Genomic DNA, 17,788 nt, shown 5'->3' with positions numbered 1-17,788 from the left:
GCATGGAGACATAATTTTGCTTAAAGCGGAGGTCTACCCTAAAGTGGAGCTTCTGCTCATTGGAATCCTCCTCCCCTCCGGCGCCACAATTGGCACCTTTCAGGGGGGAGGGGGGTGCAGGTACCTGTACAGTACAGGTATCTGCACCCATTTCCGGCGTAGATTCTGCAGAAGCCACGCCCCTTTCCGCAGAATCGACGCCCCTTTCCGAAAGTCCCCCGCTGCCTGCTGATAAACACATGGATCCCAGAGACAGAGGGGACCATCCTTATTGCGCAGCGCGACTCGCGCATGCGCAGTAGGGAACCGGGAAATGAAGCCAAAAGGCTCCACTTCCTGATTCCCATAGCGAAGATGGCAGCGGCAGCAGCCGAGAGACGATCGAGAGATGGGCTTCGGGTGCAGACATCGCAGGCGTGCTGGGCGGGTAAATGTCACTATTTTAAAAGTCAGCAGCTGCAGTATTTGTAGCTGCTGGCTTTTAAAAAAAAAAAAAAAACGGCGGGAACTCCCGGCGGACTCCCGCTTTAATTTGAAATACTATATCTATATATGTTTTTATATTGTCCAAAGTCTTTAATTAGATATTTTGACATTTCCCTAGAATATAAATCCCCCTGAAGAGACTGGAAATCGCAAGGTTCGAAATGAATCGGGGTTTTTCATGTGGATACATATGTTACGAATATAATTGGCAAACCATGCCTGTACATAGAGTTTTTTTGCTATGAGTGATGTTCCATGTTTGTATTTGTCGCACTACCTATATGGATGATGTATTATTGTTCATTTGGAATTACCATTGTCTGTTAAATAAACTATTTTTTTACATCAACTATTTTCACACCAACTCTCCTGTGTTTTTGTCGTATACTTATGGGTTATGCAGCTTTGGGGGCTCCCTTATTGTGTTATTTTTCCTTTTTTTTTTTGAAAATATTTTTTATTGAGTTTTTAGACAGACAAACAAACGTTCAACAAAGAACAGTGACATGCCACAGTAGTATGGTTAGACCCACGCAGGGGCTATCAAGCGATTCCAACAGAATAATCGACAACTGTAGCACATCCCCAACAACAACAACTACCTTAGTGCTAGGTTGGCTCCCACTCCATATAACACCTTAGAACCAAATTCTGCAGTCGGGCCGCAAGGGGCATCAGAATGAGTGAACTAGACTCATAGTAGTGGCTACACCAAACAAAATAAGACAGTGAAGTGGAGCAATACCAGGGACCCACCCCAACCTCACTCCCCTCTTCCCTCAGGATGACATTCCGGACATGTTAATCTGTAGTCACTGTGGAGGCATCAGCCAGCCACTTAGACCACACTTTCATGTATTTTTTGGGGCAACCCCTGTTATGATATGTTTCCTTATAATGTGGTAAGACTTTATTGACATGGGATTTCCATAGTTGTAATGACGGTGGGGCCTGCTTCTTCCAGCATAAGGTGATCATTTTCCTGGCATAAAAGAGTAGAAGTCCTATCAGGGTTCTGTCTGCTATCCTGGGGGCCACCCCCTCCACCAATCCCAGAAGACATATCCGCGGGATCTGGGCTACATCAAGTCCCACCACTTCATGAATTATGGATAGTACCTGTGACCAGTAACGCTGAATTACCGGGCAGGACCAGAAGATGTGTATAAAGTCACACGGATCCCCAGTGCATCTCCAGCACTCCGAGGACAGAGAGGTTCTCATTTTATGTAATCTATATGGGGTAATATATGCCCGGTGTAGAATTTTGTATTGTATGAGATGGTTTCGAAGGGAGACCAGGATGGTGAAGGGAAAGTCCCACATGTCCTCCCAGTCCTCGGAATCCAGGTCCGGTATGTCCTGAGTCCATCTCTGTCAGAGCTTCGATAGATCTGGAAAAGAGACCCTAATGAGATGCGCATAGAGGACCGAAGTCGGCTTCTTAGTACATTCAGATCTTGTGACCTTTTCAAGAGCGGATTGCACAATTCGTGTGGTATTGGGTACCACTTGGGCCTTGAAAGCATGGGATGGCTGCATATAGCGGAATAGATGCGAGGGGGGTACATTATTGCGAGATACCAGGTGATTAAAGGGGTGTATAGTCGTACCGGATGTGAGGTCAGATATGAGTTTAATGCCACATCTGGCCCAAATTTTGGGGTCTGGTAGCGAGTAGAGGTGAGGTAAGGTAGGATTATTCCATAGGGGGGTGTGTGGGGAGATTGCAGTCCCCGGAAACCCCTCCAGTCCCAGTCCCGCCCGCCAGGCCCTTAGAGTAGTGTGCATAGAGGGTGTCAGGTCATAGGGGGCTTTGGGACCCCGCAGGGGTAAGTGTGTCAGGGCCTCCACGGATCGGACCACCGCAGCCTCCAGAACCGCCGCAGGGTTGGACATGTCTGGTGCCATCCACCAGACTACCGTGACCAACTGTGCCGCCAGAAAATATTTCTGGCAGTCAGGAAACGCCAACCCCCCCGCAGCACCGGACGCATCAGCGTGGACAGTTTAAACCTATGGGGGCCGGAGCCCCAGAGGAAGGAAGAGAACAAACGATTCAATTTCGTAAAAAATGAGGAAGGGATCCATTGTGGGGAGTTACGGAATAAGTAGGTAAATTTAGGGATTATCTTCATCTTGATTAGGTTAATGCGGCCTAAGAGGGATAGGGGAAGGTTTTCCCAGGCTTTCAACCAGGCCTTGACATTTTGGACCACCGAATCTAGATTGAGGGGGATAAAGCTGGACACATCTCTCGAGACCCTCACTCCCAGGTATACCAAGTCATCTACCCATTGCATTTGGATATTTGGCGGGGCTAGTCGTTTTGCCTCAGGGTCAATAGCAAGTAACTGGGACTTCGTCCAGTTCACCCGCAGTCCAGTTATCCTAGAAAAGTCGGTCAGTACTCGCAGCGCTCCTCTAAGAGAGGGGTCCGCGTCATTCAGGAAAAGCAGGAGGTCGTCAACATACAGTGCCACCCTCTCCTCCAGCCAAGCCATTTTCAGTTCTTTTATATGGGGCGAGACCCGCAATGCCTCAGCCACCGGTTCCATAGCAATGGCGAAAAGTGCTGGAGAGAGAGGGCAGCCCTGCCTGGTACCCCTGGACAACGGGAAGGGAGCAGAAACATCCCCCGCCAGCCTGATGGCCGCCTTCGGGGATCTGTACAGAGTCTGTAGCCACCCAATAAAACCAACGGAAAACCCATGCTCCGCAGAACTTCCCAGAGATAAGGCCACTCGATCGAATCGAATGCCTTCTCGATATCAAAAGAGGCAACCGTTCTAGTGCCCACATTATCATGCTTGGCATGTAGATTGGTGAAAAGTCTGCGGAGGTTGATATCCGTTGATTTCTGGGCCATGAACCCAGTCTGGTCAGGGTCTATAACGGAGGGCAGAAGGGGGTTAAGTCTAACCGTGATTAATTTAGATAAAATTTTAAAGTCAGTGTTAGGAAGAGCAATGGGTCTATATGAGGCGCATTGTTTGGGATCTTTATTGGGCTTGAGAATTAGAATGACATGGGCATCTGCCATGGAGGGTGGGAGCGCTCCCCCCTCCAGACACTGGGTATACAGGTCAGCCAGCAGAGGGGCCAAAAGATCCACATGGGATCGGTAGAACTCGACGAGCAGACCGTCCGGGCCCGGAGCCCTCCCAGCTGCGAGCGAGTTAATAACAGCATGCACTTCCTCCGCAGTAATAGGTCGGACCAGATGGGACCTCTCCTCATCTGAGAGCCACCCCAAAGCCAGGGGGTCCAGGAGAGGCGCCATCCCGCCTGGATCCACAGCAGGAGGGAGCGTGGAAGTGTATAGTGTCTGATAGAAGGCCCGAAACTCCCTTAGGATGCCTTCCCGGGATGTAATAGAATCCCCGGTAGGAGAAACCAATTCGGGAATCAGGGTCATAGGGGTATCATGGTGAGACATCATTGCCAGTAGCCTACCATTCCTATCACCCTGCTCAAAAAACTTTTGTTTAGAGTGAAAAACCTCCAAACGGGTAATCTCAGAGAGGTGAAGGTGGAGACTCCGTTTTGTGGAATGAAGTCGATCGAAATTGGAGACCGAGGGGACAGACCCATAGTCAGTAGCTGCCTCCTCGATCTCTCCCTCTAACTGGGTTTTTGTGGCCTGTTGATTTACCTTGACCGCCTTAATTTCTGACAAATATTGCCTTAAAGGCATCCCAAACTGTGGGAGGAGAGGATGACCCCGCATTATGTTCCCAGTATTCTCGCAGTGCATGTGGGATTCGCCCCGCTATCTCTTCATGGGAGATCCACTGCACCCCGAGGCGCCATAGGGATCTGTTGCGATGCTCCGTCGCCCGCATAGTAATTTTGAGGGGGGAATGATCAGACAGCCCACTAGGCAGGTATGTCGCCTCTACCACGTCCGATAACATAAGTTGATTCGTGAACGCATAATCTATTCTAGAGGAGGTTTTGTAGGACGTAGAGAAGCACGAGTAAGCCTTAGTATGCGGGTGCAGCCATCTCCATACCTCCGTAACCCCCGCCGCGTCTGTCCACCCCATCAGGTCTCCCCTGGAGGATTGCGATGGAGTGGGCCTATCAAGATCAGGGGAGAGAGTGTTATTAAAGTCTCCCAGGATAAGTAATTTAGCTGGACAATACGGGGTAATCCTCTCCAAAATAGTGTACAACACTTCCGGTCTAAAAGGTGGCGGAATATACACCCCTACCAAAATATACCTTTGTTGCCAGGCCATGAGTACCACAATTACAAATTTGTCATGAGGGTCCGTGTGAACAGCTTCCACCGTACACATAAAGGACTTGTTTATCAGAATGGAGACCCCCCTGGCATATGAGGAATATGTGGCATGAAAAGTCTTCTGAACCCAATGTTTTTTCAGGGTCAACAACTTACTCCCCATCAGGTGGGTCTCCTGTAGGACCAATATGTGTGGGTTGTGCGTCTTGATATACTGGAACATCAGTGCTCTTTTAAACTTTGAGTTGAGGCCCCTAACATTCCAGGATACCACCGACCAAAGTACCCAGATCATGTGATGCCATGATTCCAGGAGGGAGAGTTTAGCAATCGGATGATCGAGTCCCACCTGAGACCCACCCGACAAGCAGCGAAAGAGCACGAGCCAACCGCACCTAACATATACAAACCATACAAAACTATACAACTTCCCAAGCACTGGGTGCTTTTCCTACCGGTACCCGGTGCCCCCCAAAAACACTGGGGGTGGACCAGGAACCGGTCTATACCCAAAACTAACCGTAACCCAAACTCTAGGCCACACTACAGTCCTCCGCAGAACCGCGGGGTCAACCTTTAAGGCGTGTATTCGGTACCAACACACTGATGTTCCCTTGAACCATGGAAGTCCTTCGAAGGGCCTGAATAGCCCCCCTTGGTATACCGAGGCCCCCTAACGTGGGGTGGAGGGGGGGGGAGTAGTAACCTTCTACGGCAAAAGAGTTCAATGAGAATGCCTCCAAGTAGGTGGAGAGCAGTTGGTTCCCAACGTCGTGTAGATGGACCCAAACGTAGGGGGGTTCAGTGGGGGTCTCCTATTCAAGTACCTGTGAAGTGGCTCCGGAACTAACAGGAGATTGCGTTCCGGTTCCGGCGCCACATGAGGAGGAGGTAAGCAGACTGAGCTCCCGCCGCATACCCCCTATTAACCGGCTACAAAGCAGCCATTCGCCTCGGGGATCCCTCCTGCTGTCTGGGGAAGGTCTCGAGCCCTTGATGGACCGTTTTGTGGAGCGGTCCGGGAACCGATCACTAACCGCCGCGATGTCCGCGACGGCGGACGCGGCCGAATCCTCGGCCAATATGGCGCCGGCACACAGCCTCGCTGAGCCATCGCAAGTATCCCCTCTGCTCCCAGGCGTGGGAGCGCTTCCTTCGGCAGACATAGCCCAGGCTGTGGTAGCCTTATTGACGCCCACGCTGACATCCTCTATAGACTCATCCATACAGAAGGCTATGGAACAGTACCGCAACGAGCTACAGGCCCAAGCACAGCGCCTTACACAGGCTGAAGAGCGGATCTCCCTCATGGAGGATGACACCACTGCTCAGGCTGCTGCTCTTGCTCGCCTCACACGTACTACCAGGGACTTATGGATCAAATTGGACGATTTTGAGAATAGGGCAAGAAGGAACAACTTGAGAATAGTGGGATTGCCTGAATCAGTCTCCACGGGACAGCTTATGGACTTATGTATGGTTACTATTCATGCTCAACTGGGCCTTTCTACCCCATGCGTTGTGGAACGTGCACACCGCCTAGGCCAGCTCTCGGAACAGCGCAACAAACCCAGAGCGGTCATAGCTAGATACTTGAACTATGCAGATAAGCATGCTATCCTGCAGAAGTTCCGCTCCCAATGCACCCTCACTGTTGATGGCGTCAATTTGCTTCTGTTTGCTGATTACTCTGCTGAAGTCATGAGACTGAGAAAAGAATTTTCACCAATCTGTGCCTCCCTCTTTAAGAACCGTGTCAAGTTCACTTTGGCCTATCCGGCGATTTTGCACGTTACTCTTCCTAATGGCACTCGCCGCACTTTCAACTCACTCTCTGAAGTGGAACGATTCATCAACTACCCCGCAGACATGGATACCACGCATGACCCCTTGATGAAGAGTCCCTCTGCTGGTCTGACTACCGGTCCTCAGGCCCCCACTGATACACAGCTGAGCCCCTCCAAACCACCATATAAGCGAAGTCGCTCCACCACCCAGCGCCCGAGGTCTGAGCTCCGCTGAACTTATCCTTTTCTCCCTCCGAGCTCCCCGCCTGGATACTGGTAACGTTAGAAAGTGTTTCCACTTATTGGTACTTTCAACCACTGCTCTTGTTGTGCGGTCCTCAGTGGGATGCTTGCCAATGAGACTGTGCCTGCACACTGTTGTGTTGTTTTATACTTAACGTTCCTCTTTTATTTTGTTTAATGTCGGGGCTATCGTCCCTATTCTTGAACATGTTCATGTTATGTTGTTTTGGTCTTGGGTATTAGCCCATATATTTCACCTGCACGATTGGTTTTCCCATTTTTGTCCTGCAGCTCTCATGTTGCCCCTCTAAAAATTTTGGGGTCTTCCCCCCCTTCTCCTACCCCCCCAGTCCTCACCCACCTCCCCATCAGAGATACTGTCTTGTACTCTCTCCCTTCCCTTACCCTCCCCCCCTACCTTCATCCCCCCCAAGGCATATATCCAGCCTCTCTCAGGGGGTGAGTGCACCCGCTGGGAGCCTTGTACCTTAGATGCACCCCGTGTGGAAAAAGGTGAAGTGGGCTACGGCTACTTTATGGTGGATACACCAAAATTGTTCTGTTGTAATATGTGTTATCTGGTTCTGTCCCCTTTTCTTTTCTTTTCTTTTTCTTGCTAGTGCTTTCCTTTTTTCTTTCCCCTCCTCTTGTACTTGGTCACCCTTGAGGGCTTCCTTACATATGTGCACTCCCTGGAATATTCCCTTCTATATCAATGTTGATTTAATAGCCGTTTTGCCAACTATTACCACCCCTGCTGATCCCTATGGCTGACGCCTCCAAAGGCCGATTTACTGTAGTGTCTTGGAATGTTAAGGGCCTTCGATCACCTTCCAAACGCATGAAAGTCCTCCGTCATCTGAAACGGTTGAAGGCCGATGTGGCGCTCCTACAAGACCCCCACCTGACCGACGGAGATCTTTCACGCCTTCGCAAACTTTGGGTTGGCGAAGTTCTGGGTTCCCCCCGGCCGCGGGTCGCAAGGCGGGGGTGGTTATCCTGCTCCATAAACGTCTGCAGTATACCACTCGTAACGTTCGTATAGACTCGTGTGGTCGTATGATCACCTTGCACCTTACCCTGGCTTCTAAGGACATTGCTATAACTAACGTGTATGCGCCCAACTCCCCCGACTCGTCGTTTTTTAGGGAGCTGGGAGCCTGGATCTCCCAAGCATCTGAAGCACTCCACCTGATAGGCGGGGACTTCAACTCGGTCATGTGTCCCTCTGAGGATAGGACTTTCCGTGACTCCCGTGTCCCGACCCCTTCGACCCAAACTGACAATGACACCACCCCCCTTGCTCGTACGTTAAAATCACAAAATTTCACTAATATCTGGCGATTGTCCCATCCTACGGATCGTGAATTCACTTTCTATTCGCCCCCCCAAAAGTCATTTTCGCGTCTTGATTATGTCTTTGCGTCCCCTGCTCTCCTGCCGTTAGTGAGCGACCCTGACATCAAAGACATGGCCATTTCGGATCATTGCCCTGTGACGGTTAGCCTGTTAAATGTGAAACCTCCCTCTTCCTCGCCCATATGGCGCTTCCCCTCCTATCTGGCTAATAACGAGGACTTCAAACAAATGCTACTCACTAGTTGGACCGACTATGCAGAAACGAATGGTGAACATATCACCACTCCGAATCTCTTCTGGGAGGCTGGCAAAGCCTTCCTCCGTGGGAGAATCATAGCTTATGTGACACAATATAAGAGACACTCAAAGCAACACTATATACAAACCAGTGAAAAACTTTGCTCCATGCATCTTGAGCTCCTTCGTAATCGCACGCAGGCTACTGTCATGGCTTGGCAGTTAGCCAAGCAGAACTTTGACTTCTGGGCGGAAAGGCAGGAGCAGATTGCCTCCTCCTTTTTGACCATGCGCCTTCACAAACATGGCAATAAAGCGGGTAAACTTTTATCTCGGCTATGTGCGGGCTTTAAGAGGCCCACCCATATCCATGCCCTGAAGCACCCCGACGTATCCATTGTTACCTCCTCTAAGATGATCAGCCAACTATTGACTGACTACTACTCCTCCCTATATGCGGAAGACCCCATTGACCACTCAGTCGCTGACCAGTTACTCTCGAGGGTAAGTTTACCACAGTTGACAAGATCGCAATTAGACGCTATTAATGCCCCTATCACCCTCGATGACATTAGGTCTACGATAAAATTGATGTCCCCTTCTAAAGCACCTGGCCCCGACGGCTATTCTGACGAATTTTATAAACTTACCGAGACTTTATACCCGCTACTCTGTCCAAAGTGTTTACCGCCCTCTGGGACGGTGGGTCCTACCCCCCTACGGGTTCTCAGGCTCACATTAAGTTAATTCCCAAACCTGGCAAGGATCCCTTATGCCCAGGTTCATAAATGTAGATGTTAAAATACTATCCAAAATTATAGCTTTGCGCCTAGCTACCATTCTCCCTACTCTCCTGCACCAGGCCCAATCAGGATTCACGACTGGCAGATCAGCGACTTTAAATATCCGCAAAGTGTTTCTGGCATTGGAAAGAGCGAAATTATGCCCAGAACAAGATTTAGCCATCATTTCCATTGACGCCGAAAAGGCTTTCGATAACATTAATTTTGCCTGGCTATTTAAAGTATTGCAAGCCTTTGGCTTTTCGGGTCCGGTTACGCACTTCCTATGTCAAATGTACGATGCCCCGACTGCCAGATTAGTTACCCCAGACTTTGTTTCGCCCACTATCCCTCTCACCAAAGGGACGAGACAAGGGTGTCCCTTGTCCCCTCTATTGTTTAATCTGGCGATCGAACCCTTGTCTAGACTTTTAAATTCCCCGGACGGTGTCAGCGGAATTGCGTTTGGGGACCAGAACCTTCAATCTGCGCTTTTTGCGGACGACATTTTAATATTTTCATCCAATCCCCCGGCTGATTTTGATAAACTCTGTGACCTATTCACGGCGTATCGCCTTTGCTCGGGATTTAGAATCAATTTTGGTAAAAGCGAGATCCTCTCCTTAAATTTGCGAAAAGCCATCTCCTGGCAATCATCTTCACCCTTTGCAATGGCACGACACCACATCACCTACCTGGGAGTGCGCATAGGTCGGGAGCCCTCTTCCCTTTATACCCTCAATTACCCACCCTTGATCTCTAAGATTGTGCAGGAGCTGGAGGCCTGGGCAGGCCTACCGTTATCACTCTTTGGAAGGTGTCATCTCTTCAAGATGGTCTCCTTTGCGAGGCTACTCTATCCGATGCAGACCATCCCACTCCTCCTTAAACACTCCAATGTGCAGAAGATACACAAAGCCCTGTCCACTTTTCTCTGGTCCAATAAGAAGCCACGCATTGCCCTTCAGAAACTATGTCTTCCGAAGCCTGACGGGGGTGCGGGCCTGCCCAATCTCCGTTTCTATAATTTATCGTGCCTCTTGAGACAGGGCCTTGACTGGATAGCGGGTAAATCAAGATATTCCAATCACCATCTCGAGAAGGCGTTGGTACATCCCTACACGCTTTCTGCGATCCTTCATTCCAACGTTCACGCTTTACCAATTCATCTTAAATACAACATCCTTATTCGGGACACTGTGGTGGCTTGGAGGGAAGTTAGAAAGCTCTTGGGATTACCTACTAATATTTCCACTCATCTACCTATTCAAGGCAACCCCATGTTTCCACCCTCTACCATTCACTCGGCTTTCGCCCACTAGGCGCAACGGGGTCTTCCCAAAGTAGCCTCCTTATATGAGCCGGGGCGAGGAACACTCAAATCCTTCCAAACCTTGTCTCAGGAATTCTCCCTACCTTCTCATCATGTGTTTCATCACCACCAACTGTTGAGCTACCTGAAGTCAATTGGAGGGCTACACCCGGACTGCCTCCGCAGATCGCATCTGAAGGCTGTGCTTCAACAGGGTGATTACTCCATCTCTACCCTCTACTCCCACCTAATCAGCTACCAGGCGGACAAGTACCACGTTGCCCCCTTCAAGCAATGGGCCTCTATATTTAATGATGTGACCCTGTCGGAAAGAATCCTGCAAGGATACAGACTTGTTCACAAACTTGTTATCTCGGAGAAGTGGAGGGAAACTCAATTTAAGATCACTCATAGAGCCTATTACCCATTCCGCACTAACACTGAAGATCCTTCGGAAGCCAAATGTCCGTGGTGCTCCCTGGATCGCCCCACCCTACTACACCGTTTCTGGGATTGCTCCTCCATATCAGCATTTTGGAACTTAGTCTTGGACTATATCCGACACGTTACCGGGACACCTGTACCTAAAGACCCGCTGACCTGCCTGTTTAGCTGTGACCCTCCGCCCGTGTCACTAACCTCTCCAAGTCCGGTTAACCTTACCCATTGGACTCACCTATGCCTGCTGGCAGCTCGCAGAACTATTATGAATTGCTGGATCTCCACAACTCCACCGAGTCTAACGGGCGTTAAACATACCCTACTCTCGCTGTTCCACATAGAACGACTGGATGTTATCTCGTCTCACTTTGTCTCCACTCCTCGCTTCTTTGCCAGATGGAGGGATTATATCGAACAATCCTTTACCTCGGAGGAGATTAATTCTCTTGTTTCTCCCTTTCGCTATACCAGCTGGTACCTACACTGCGACATCGGCAATACCTTGGGGAAACTCAATCTGACATCATCCCTCACCAACTCTTCTCCTTCACAGGACTCCGCTCTCTTATTGGCTCAACTACCACAGGACATGATTGACCCTGTCTCTTCTGCACTGGCGGACATGCAACCCTCTACTCCCCCCTCTGCATCTCCATGACCCTTCCTGGACTCAGATTTCTGTTTGTGCCAACATTAGTGTTCTTTTACTGTCCTACCTGTAGGGGTCTTATGTATAGATGATACTGTCTCTCTTCTTCACGTTTTTTTTTGTTACCATACCGCAATCAGATTATGAGAAGGTCCTCGCCTCCCAGGGTACTGTTCCCCATCTCCTCTTCTCCCCCTCTACCCACCTTCCCCCCCTCCCCTCTATCTCTTCTTTCTTTTCTTCTCTTTTTCCCCCTCTTCTCGTCTTCCTTTTTCATTTTCCTCTTTCTTAGAAGATTAAATACTGCATGATATCGTGGCCCTTCGGGTCGTTGGGGTGTCAGACTCCCCTTCTTCTGTGTTGTTCTTTATTCTCTCGTATATATTTCTTTCGCAAGATACTGTCTTACTGTTCGATTGATATGTATTGTATAAATTTTTCTTTTTTTTTTTTGCTCAATAAAAATATATTAAAAAAAAAAAACAGGAGATTGCGCCAAGAAGAACAAGCCAGGTCCAGGGTCACTCCGCGCACCAGAGATCATTACGAGGATAGGCCATCAATGCAAGGTGGTCAGCCAGTCGTCCGCATCCGCTGGATTATCAAAGAATCTGAGTGTTCCATCATGTTGGACACGCAGGCGGCTAGGGTAAAGCATACTATACTTTATGTTCTTGTCCCGGAGTCGTCTACGAACATCATTGAATGTTTTCCTCTTCCGCTGTAAGTCAGCCGAGAAGTCAGGGAAAAGATGAATGGATGCGTTTCCATATGTGAGAGTAGGATGCTTGCGGGCCTCCGATAGAATTCTGTCTCTGTCTCGATAATTAAGGAAGCGGACCAAGAAAGGCCTGGGGTGGTTCCCAGGGATGGCACGCCCGGAGGGCACCCGATGGGCCCTTTCAACCACATAGGTAGGAGGGACATCGGTGAGATCCAGGAGAGTTTTAAAGAACCCTTCCGCGAAGACAGCCGGGTGATCCCCTTCTTCTTTCTCAGGAAGCCCCAGGACTCTAACATTATTCCGTCTGAGCCGGTTTTCGGCGTCATCTGACTTCGCGACAAGGGACTGCACTGTGCGCCGCAGCTCAGCAATGGAGGAGGTATGTGCAGCAGTAAGATCCTCCGTGGCGGAGACTCTGGTCTCAGTTTCAGTCATTCTCCCTCTGATTTTATCAAGGTCATTCCTGATAAAGTTGCACTCCTCTGCCAGGTGGTCAATACGCACAAGCAGTGACGTTCTGCTCTGCTCGATTGCAGCAAGAATGGTGGCCGTGCCGTCCTGCAGTGGGAGGGCCGACCCCGTGGCTGCCGGTGCCTCCGTAGTGCCCATCTCCATCTCAGACAGCAAGGCCCGGAGTCTCCCCACAAGCAAATGGTCCGGCTGGCTAGGATCAGGAGAGAGTGGAGGCAGTCGGGGTGGGGAGTCAGTCTCTACAGCCTTGAAGTGCTTTTTCCCTTTTTTGGAGGGGGGTGACATCTGACGGGACACAAAGAAGGGGGGAGACCCCAACACAGAAGCAAGGGGGGACCACCACTCACAGCCCAGGGGAGCACGAGGTACCCAGCCAGGGGGGGGATGTCACAGTCCAGGCGGGCAGAAAACAGTCACTTGCAGCCCCCCTACAGCAAACACCAGAGCAGAGGCGGATGTACCTGGAGAGATAGCTGGTGGAGTGGTCAGGGAAGGCCGCAGACAGGGGGGGGCAGAATGGACGTTGGGGAGGGAGACTCCAGGCCACAGTGTACACCCTGCAGCCCCCTCCGTTCAGCACACTCAGTCACTACAGGAAGGCAGGTGGAGGAGAAGGTAGATGCAGGCCGAAGGATCCCCGAGCTCAATTTAAGGCTTGGCCGGCCGCGACACACTTCCGCGGGGCAGCCGTGCAGGAAACAGCGGTGTCCGGCAGGTCCCACTAGGCCGCAGTAGGCCGCGGCCGCCACGAGTGCGTCCAGCGGCCCAGGAGGTTCGTGATTTCGGCAGGCGGGCGGAGGGGCAGGCAGGAGGGGAGAGGGGCACTGATAACTGGATGGATGGCAGTCTCTTACCCCAGGCCTGGAGCGATTCGATGCAGAAGATCCGCAAGATGGCGGCGGTTGCAGGCCCGAGTGGTGCGCGGTCCCCCTCGACCAAAATTCCTCCCAATTTCACCTCAGGGCTCTGGAGGGGACAGAGAGGAACAGATTGCAGAGTTGGAGCGATGTTTTAGGGCCAGTAAAAGCCGAGATGGCAAAGGATGGAGTGCAGGATTCCAGGAGCTCTTCACAAACACGTCTGTCGCCTCTCACATCCGGCCACGCCCCCCCCTTATTTTTCCTTTTTAAACATTCCCATAGACACCCTCCTAAACCTTGTGGGCGGCCTTCCCAGAAGAGAAAAGCTGTTATAGCTGCAAAGGACCAACTCAATATTGAACCCTATGGACTAAAGGCCCATATCCACTATACGAAAATCAGAAGTAAAATTTTGTCCAAATGATCTGATGATTTTTGGATCATTAGTATTGTGCCTTCAATAGCCGATTCAGATTTTTTTGTCTGAGAAAGCTGGATGTGCAAACTATAAAAAATTTTATCGTGCTAGATATATTTTATCTCCTGGTTGTCTCTATATATCACCAATGTCAGACAGTTCTCTAAAGATAGATGTAAAAATGAAATATCTGCACTAAAAAACATGAACAACTTTGTGAAAATCTAATGAATGAAAACCAGCCGCCAGCAGGAAGTCTGATATAGAAGTACAAATAGTATAATATAATTCTATGTATAGAGCCCTACACTTAGTGACACAATGTGTGATGAGACAAATGAGAAATCTGCAACCTGCAATGTGTCTGAATACCAACACTTCTAATGTGGATGTGATAACTCCACCAATAGTGATCAACAATAACAATTCAATTCACTACAAAAATTCACTTTCATACATGTGAGGAAGGGCAGATCTCCTCCAACCTATTCACAGCTACTTCAGTCTAAATAACATATAATGTGCAAAAATACAATATCACCCGAGGTGTCCAGACAATGGCCGCCATCACATTACATAGAAAGGAAAAAACCTCCATGTCACTGCCTGGACTCCATCATACACGGCTGCAGTCCAGAGCAGTGTGTGCTCTGAGTTCTGTGTATACTCGTGTATATGATGGAAGTGTACAATCTGTGATTTTATATATATATATATATATATATATATATATATATATATATATATATATATATATATATATATACACATTTTATATTTTATTTTTAAGTATCTGTGAATAGGTTGCAGGAGATCTGCCTTTGTTTACATTTATGAAAGTGTAATTTTGTAGTGAATGGAATTGTTATATCTGATCACTATTGGTGGAATTATCACATCTAGTATAATATAGAAGACTGCAGCACTAGTATATAACATTCACACAATATAAATGTGAAAATATAACAATAAAAGTGAGACTCCTCTTCACAAAACTCCCTATAAGTGTATATATAACAATGGTATGGAGACTATTTCACTGATAACTAATGAAGAGAATTTATAATCAACATATATAAAATTAGTGCAGCAATATTAGTACAAATTTCCAAAAAATGTCCAAATAAAGAACGGTAATAATAAAATATTCTCCACACCATAAGATCAAATCCTCCACCATGATGTTCAAAGCAAATCCCAAAGTACAATTGTGATAAGATGCGCACGGGTAAGGCGCTCTGGCGCACAGTTATGCGCAATAGGAATGCGCTAAAGCGCACGAGCGCACACACAGGATGTGACCCCTCGCTGACCTATAAAGGAAGTGAGGTCATCCAAACACACTGCTGGTTCGTCTTCAGCTTCCTGTGATTCCCACATCTGCTCTTGTGATCTGTATTACCCGTTGTGACCCGGATTGCCTCATCGACCTCGCTGATCTTCTCCTTACCTGACCTCTGGCTTGACCTTGAACTCCCACTTTCTGAACGTGTTTGACCCTCAGCCTGCATCTGGACTTACCTGCTATCTCCTGTGTTCGACCCCTGGCTTGTCTTTGGATTATCCTTCTGTCTCAGCGTTCCTGATACTTGTAGTCTTATGATCTGGACTGTGTTTGACCCCTGGCCTGCCTCCTGGATTCTGCCTTTGCCTCACAGACTTGCTACCATTGCTACTGGACCTTCCCATGGGACATCACCTTTCAGCTCTGCTCTTGCTACCTGCTGATCTACTAGCAAGTGACTGTCCTACTGGTAGCTTGTGCCTCTTGGTGCAACCAACCTCTGTGCCACCTTCAGGGGTGGTCTGCGCTGAGTCGCAACAGCGACCACTCTCAGCATCTTGGCCTCGGTGAGTACATTTATATGATAACAATGGTGTCAATTTTAGTCAATGAAGTTTCCACAACATGAGTGAGACTTCTGTGACCATCAAAGTGAATCTCCACAACTGAATCCGAGACTTAGCAGAAGGTTGGAGGTGAAAGCCTAGAGGTCCGTGTGAGTGTGTATGGTCCAATCCCCATACAGGAATAATGAATGGATCACACCACCTCATCCACTTCTCATGTCACATTTAGTAATTGGGGTCCACAAAAAGAGAAATCCTCCAATAGTGTAGATGATCGATCGTGTTTTATAAAGTGATCTCATATTAATGATTAAAGAGAGATGAGAGAAATGAGTTCCATTCATGTAGAGAATAGTTACATTCATTCCTGGGGGAGAAAATCATTTTCTTCTGGTAACATTCTTCTCTTCTTCTACAGATTGGATAAGAATCAGCTGACAGACAGTTCCTGCCCCCACCTGGCATCTGGAATAAGAAATAACCAGACACTGAGGACACTGAACCTGTCTGTGAACAATCTGGAGGGTCCTCATTTCAGGGATCTGATGGAAGCTCTGACAACAAGCCAGATAGAGGAATTACAGTGAGTATAACAGGACTGACTGAGACAATAATATTCTGGGACAGTTTTATATCTAAACCACATAAATAATATAGAAATATGAGAATGTCATCAAATCCCATCTTTAGACTCCATAAGGCTCCATGCACACTGGGCTTAAAAAATGTCAGTTCCCGTGGCAGAAAAAAACGTTCATATAGAGAGTTTATTGTATAAAATTTAGACGATTTTAGGAGAGTTTTGCATTTTTTCTCCCAGAAATCTCCAATCAGAAACACGAAGCAGAAGAGTTTTTTTTCCTGCCTCTAATTGTTGAGGTCAAAATATGTCTGTAATCTCCCCAATGTGTATGGAGACAGGAGAACATAGGGCTGCTTCTACAGGCAGAACACAAAACTCCTGTAGTAGCAGCATTTTTTTTTAAGCCAGTGTGTATGGAGCCAAAATATCCAATCCTGGACTGTTACACTATATTACCAAAAGTATTGGGACACCTGCCTTTACACGCACATGAACCTTAATGGCATCCCAGTCTTTGTCCGTATGGTTCAATATTGATTTGGCCCATCCTTTGCAGCTATAACAGCTGCAGCTCTTCTGGGAAGGCTGTCCGCAAAGTTTAGGGGTGTGTCTATGGCACTGTTCGACCATTCTTCCAGAAGCACATTTGTTAGGTCAGGCACTGATGTTGGATGAGAAGGCCTGTCTTGCAGCTTCTGCACTAACTCATCGCAAAGGTGTTCTATCAGGTTGAGGTCAGGACTCTGTGCAGGCTAGTCAAGTTCCTCCACCCCAAACTCACTCATCCATGTTTTTATGGACCTTGCCTTTGGCACTGGTGCGCAGTCATGTTGAAAAAGGAAGGGGCCACCCCCAAACTGTTCCCACAAAGTTGGGAGCATGACATTTTCCAAATTGTCTTGGTATGCTGACATCTTAAGAGTTCCCTTTACTGGAACTAAGGGGCCAAGCCCAACCTCTGAAAAACAACCCCACACCATAATCCCCCTTCACCAAATGATTTGGGGCAGTGCACAAAGCAAGGTATATAAAGACATAGATGAACGAGTTTGGGGTGGAGGAACTTGACTGGTCTGCACAGAGTCCTGACCTCAACCCGATTTAGAACACCTTTAGCATGAATTTGAGTGGCGACTGCGAGCCAGGCCTTCTCTTCCAACATCAGTGAATGATCTCACAAATGGACTTCTGTAAGAATGGTCAAACGTTCCCATAGATATACTCCTAAACCTTGTGGACGGCCTTCCCAGAAAAGATGAAACTGTTATAGCTGCAAAGGGTGGGCCAACTCAATATTGAACCCTACAGACTAAAGGCCCATACACAGGATACGAAA

At 48.5% G+C, this 17,788-nt stretch overlaps 1 protein-coding gene across 1 annotated transcript in view; it reads left to right on the top strand.

Annotated features, from left to right (window-relative positions):
- LOC143942631 (NACHT, LRR and PYD domains-containing protein 12-like) overlaps positions 1 to 16,472 on the top strand; it is a 1,996,551-nt gene extending 1,980,079 nt beyond the window's left edge. Inside the window, exon 20 of the mRNA XM_077463989.1 lies at positions 16,288 to 16,472. Coding sequence (XP_077320115.1) covers positions 16,288 to 16,456 — 169 coding nt within the window. The 3' untranslated portion in view covers positions 16,457 to 16,472. The remainder of the gene's footprint in view (positions 1 to 16,287) is intronic.
- Positions 16,473 to 17,788: the final 1,316 nt, after the last annotated feature.

Source organism: Lithobates pipiens, unplaced genomic scaffold, assembly GCF_037356315.1.
Source record: "Lithobates pipiens isolate NorthernLeopardFrog02 unplaced genomic scaffold, aLitPip1_a1.2 Scaffold_30, whole genome shotgun sequence".
Classification (NCBI taxonomy): Eukaryota; Metazoa; Chordata; class Amphibia; order Anura; family Ranidae; genus Lithobates; species Lithobates pipiens.
The sequence above is the reverse complement of the archived record's forward strand: the minus strand, read 5'-3'. Positions and strand labels throughout refer to the sequence as shown.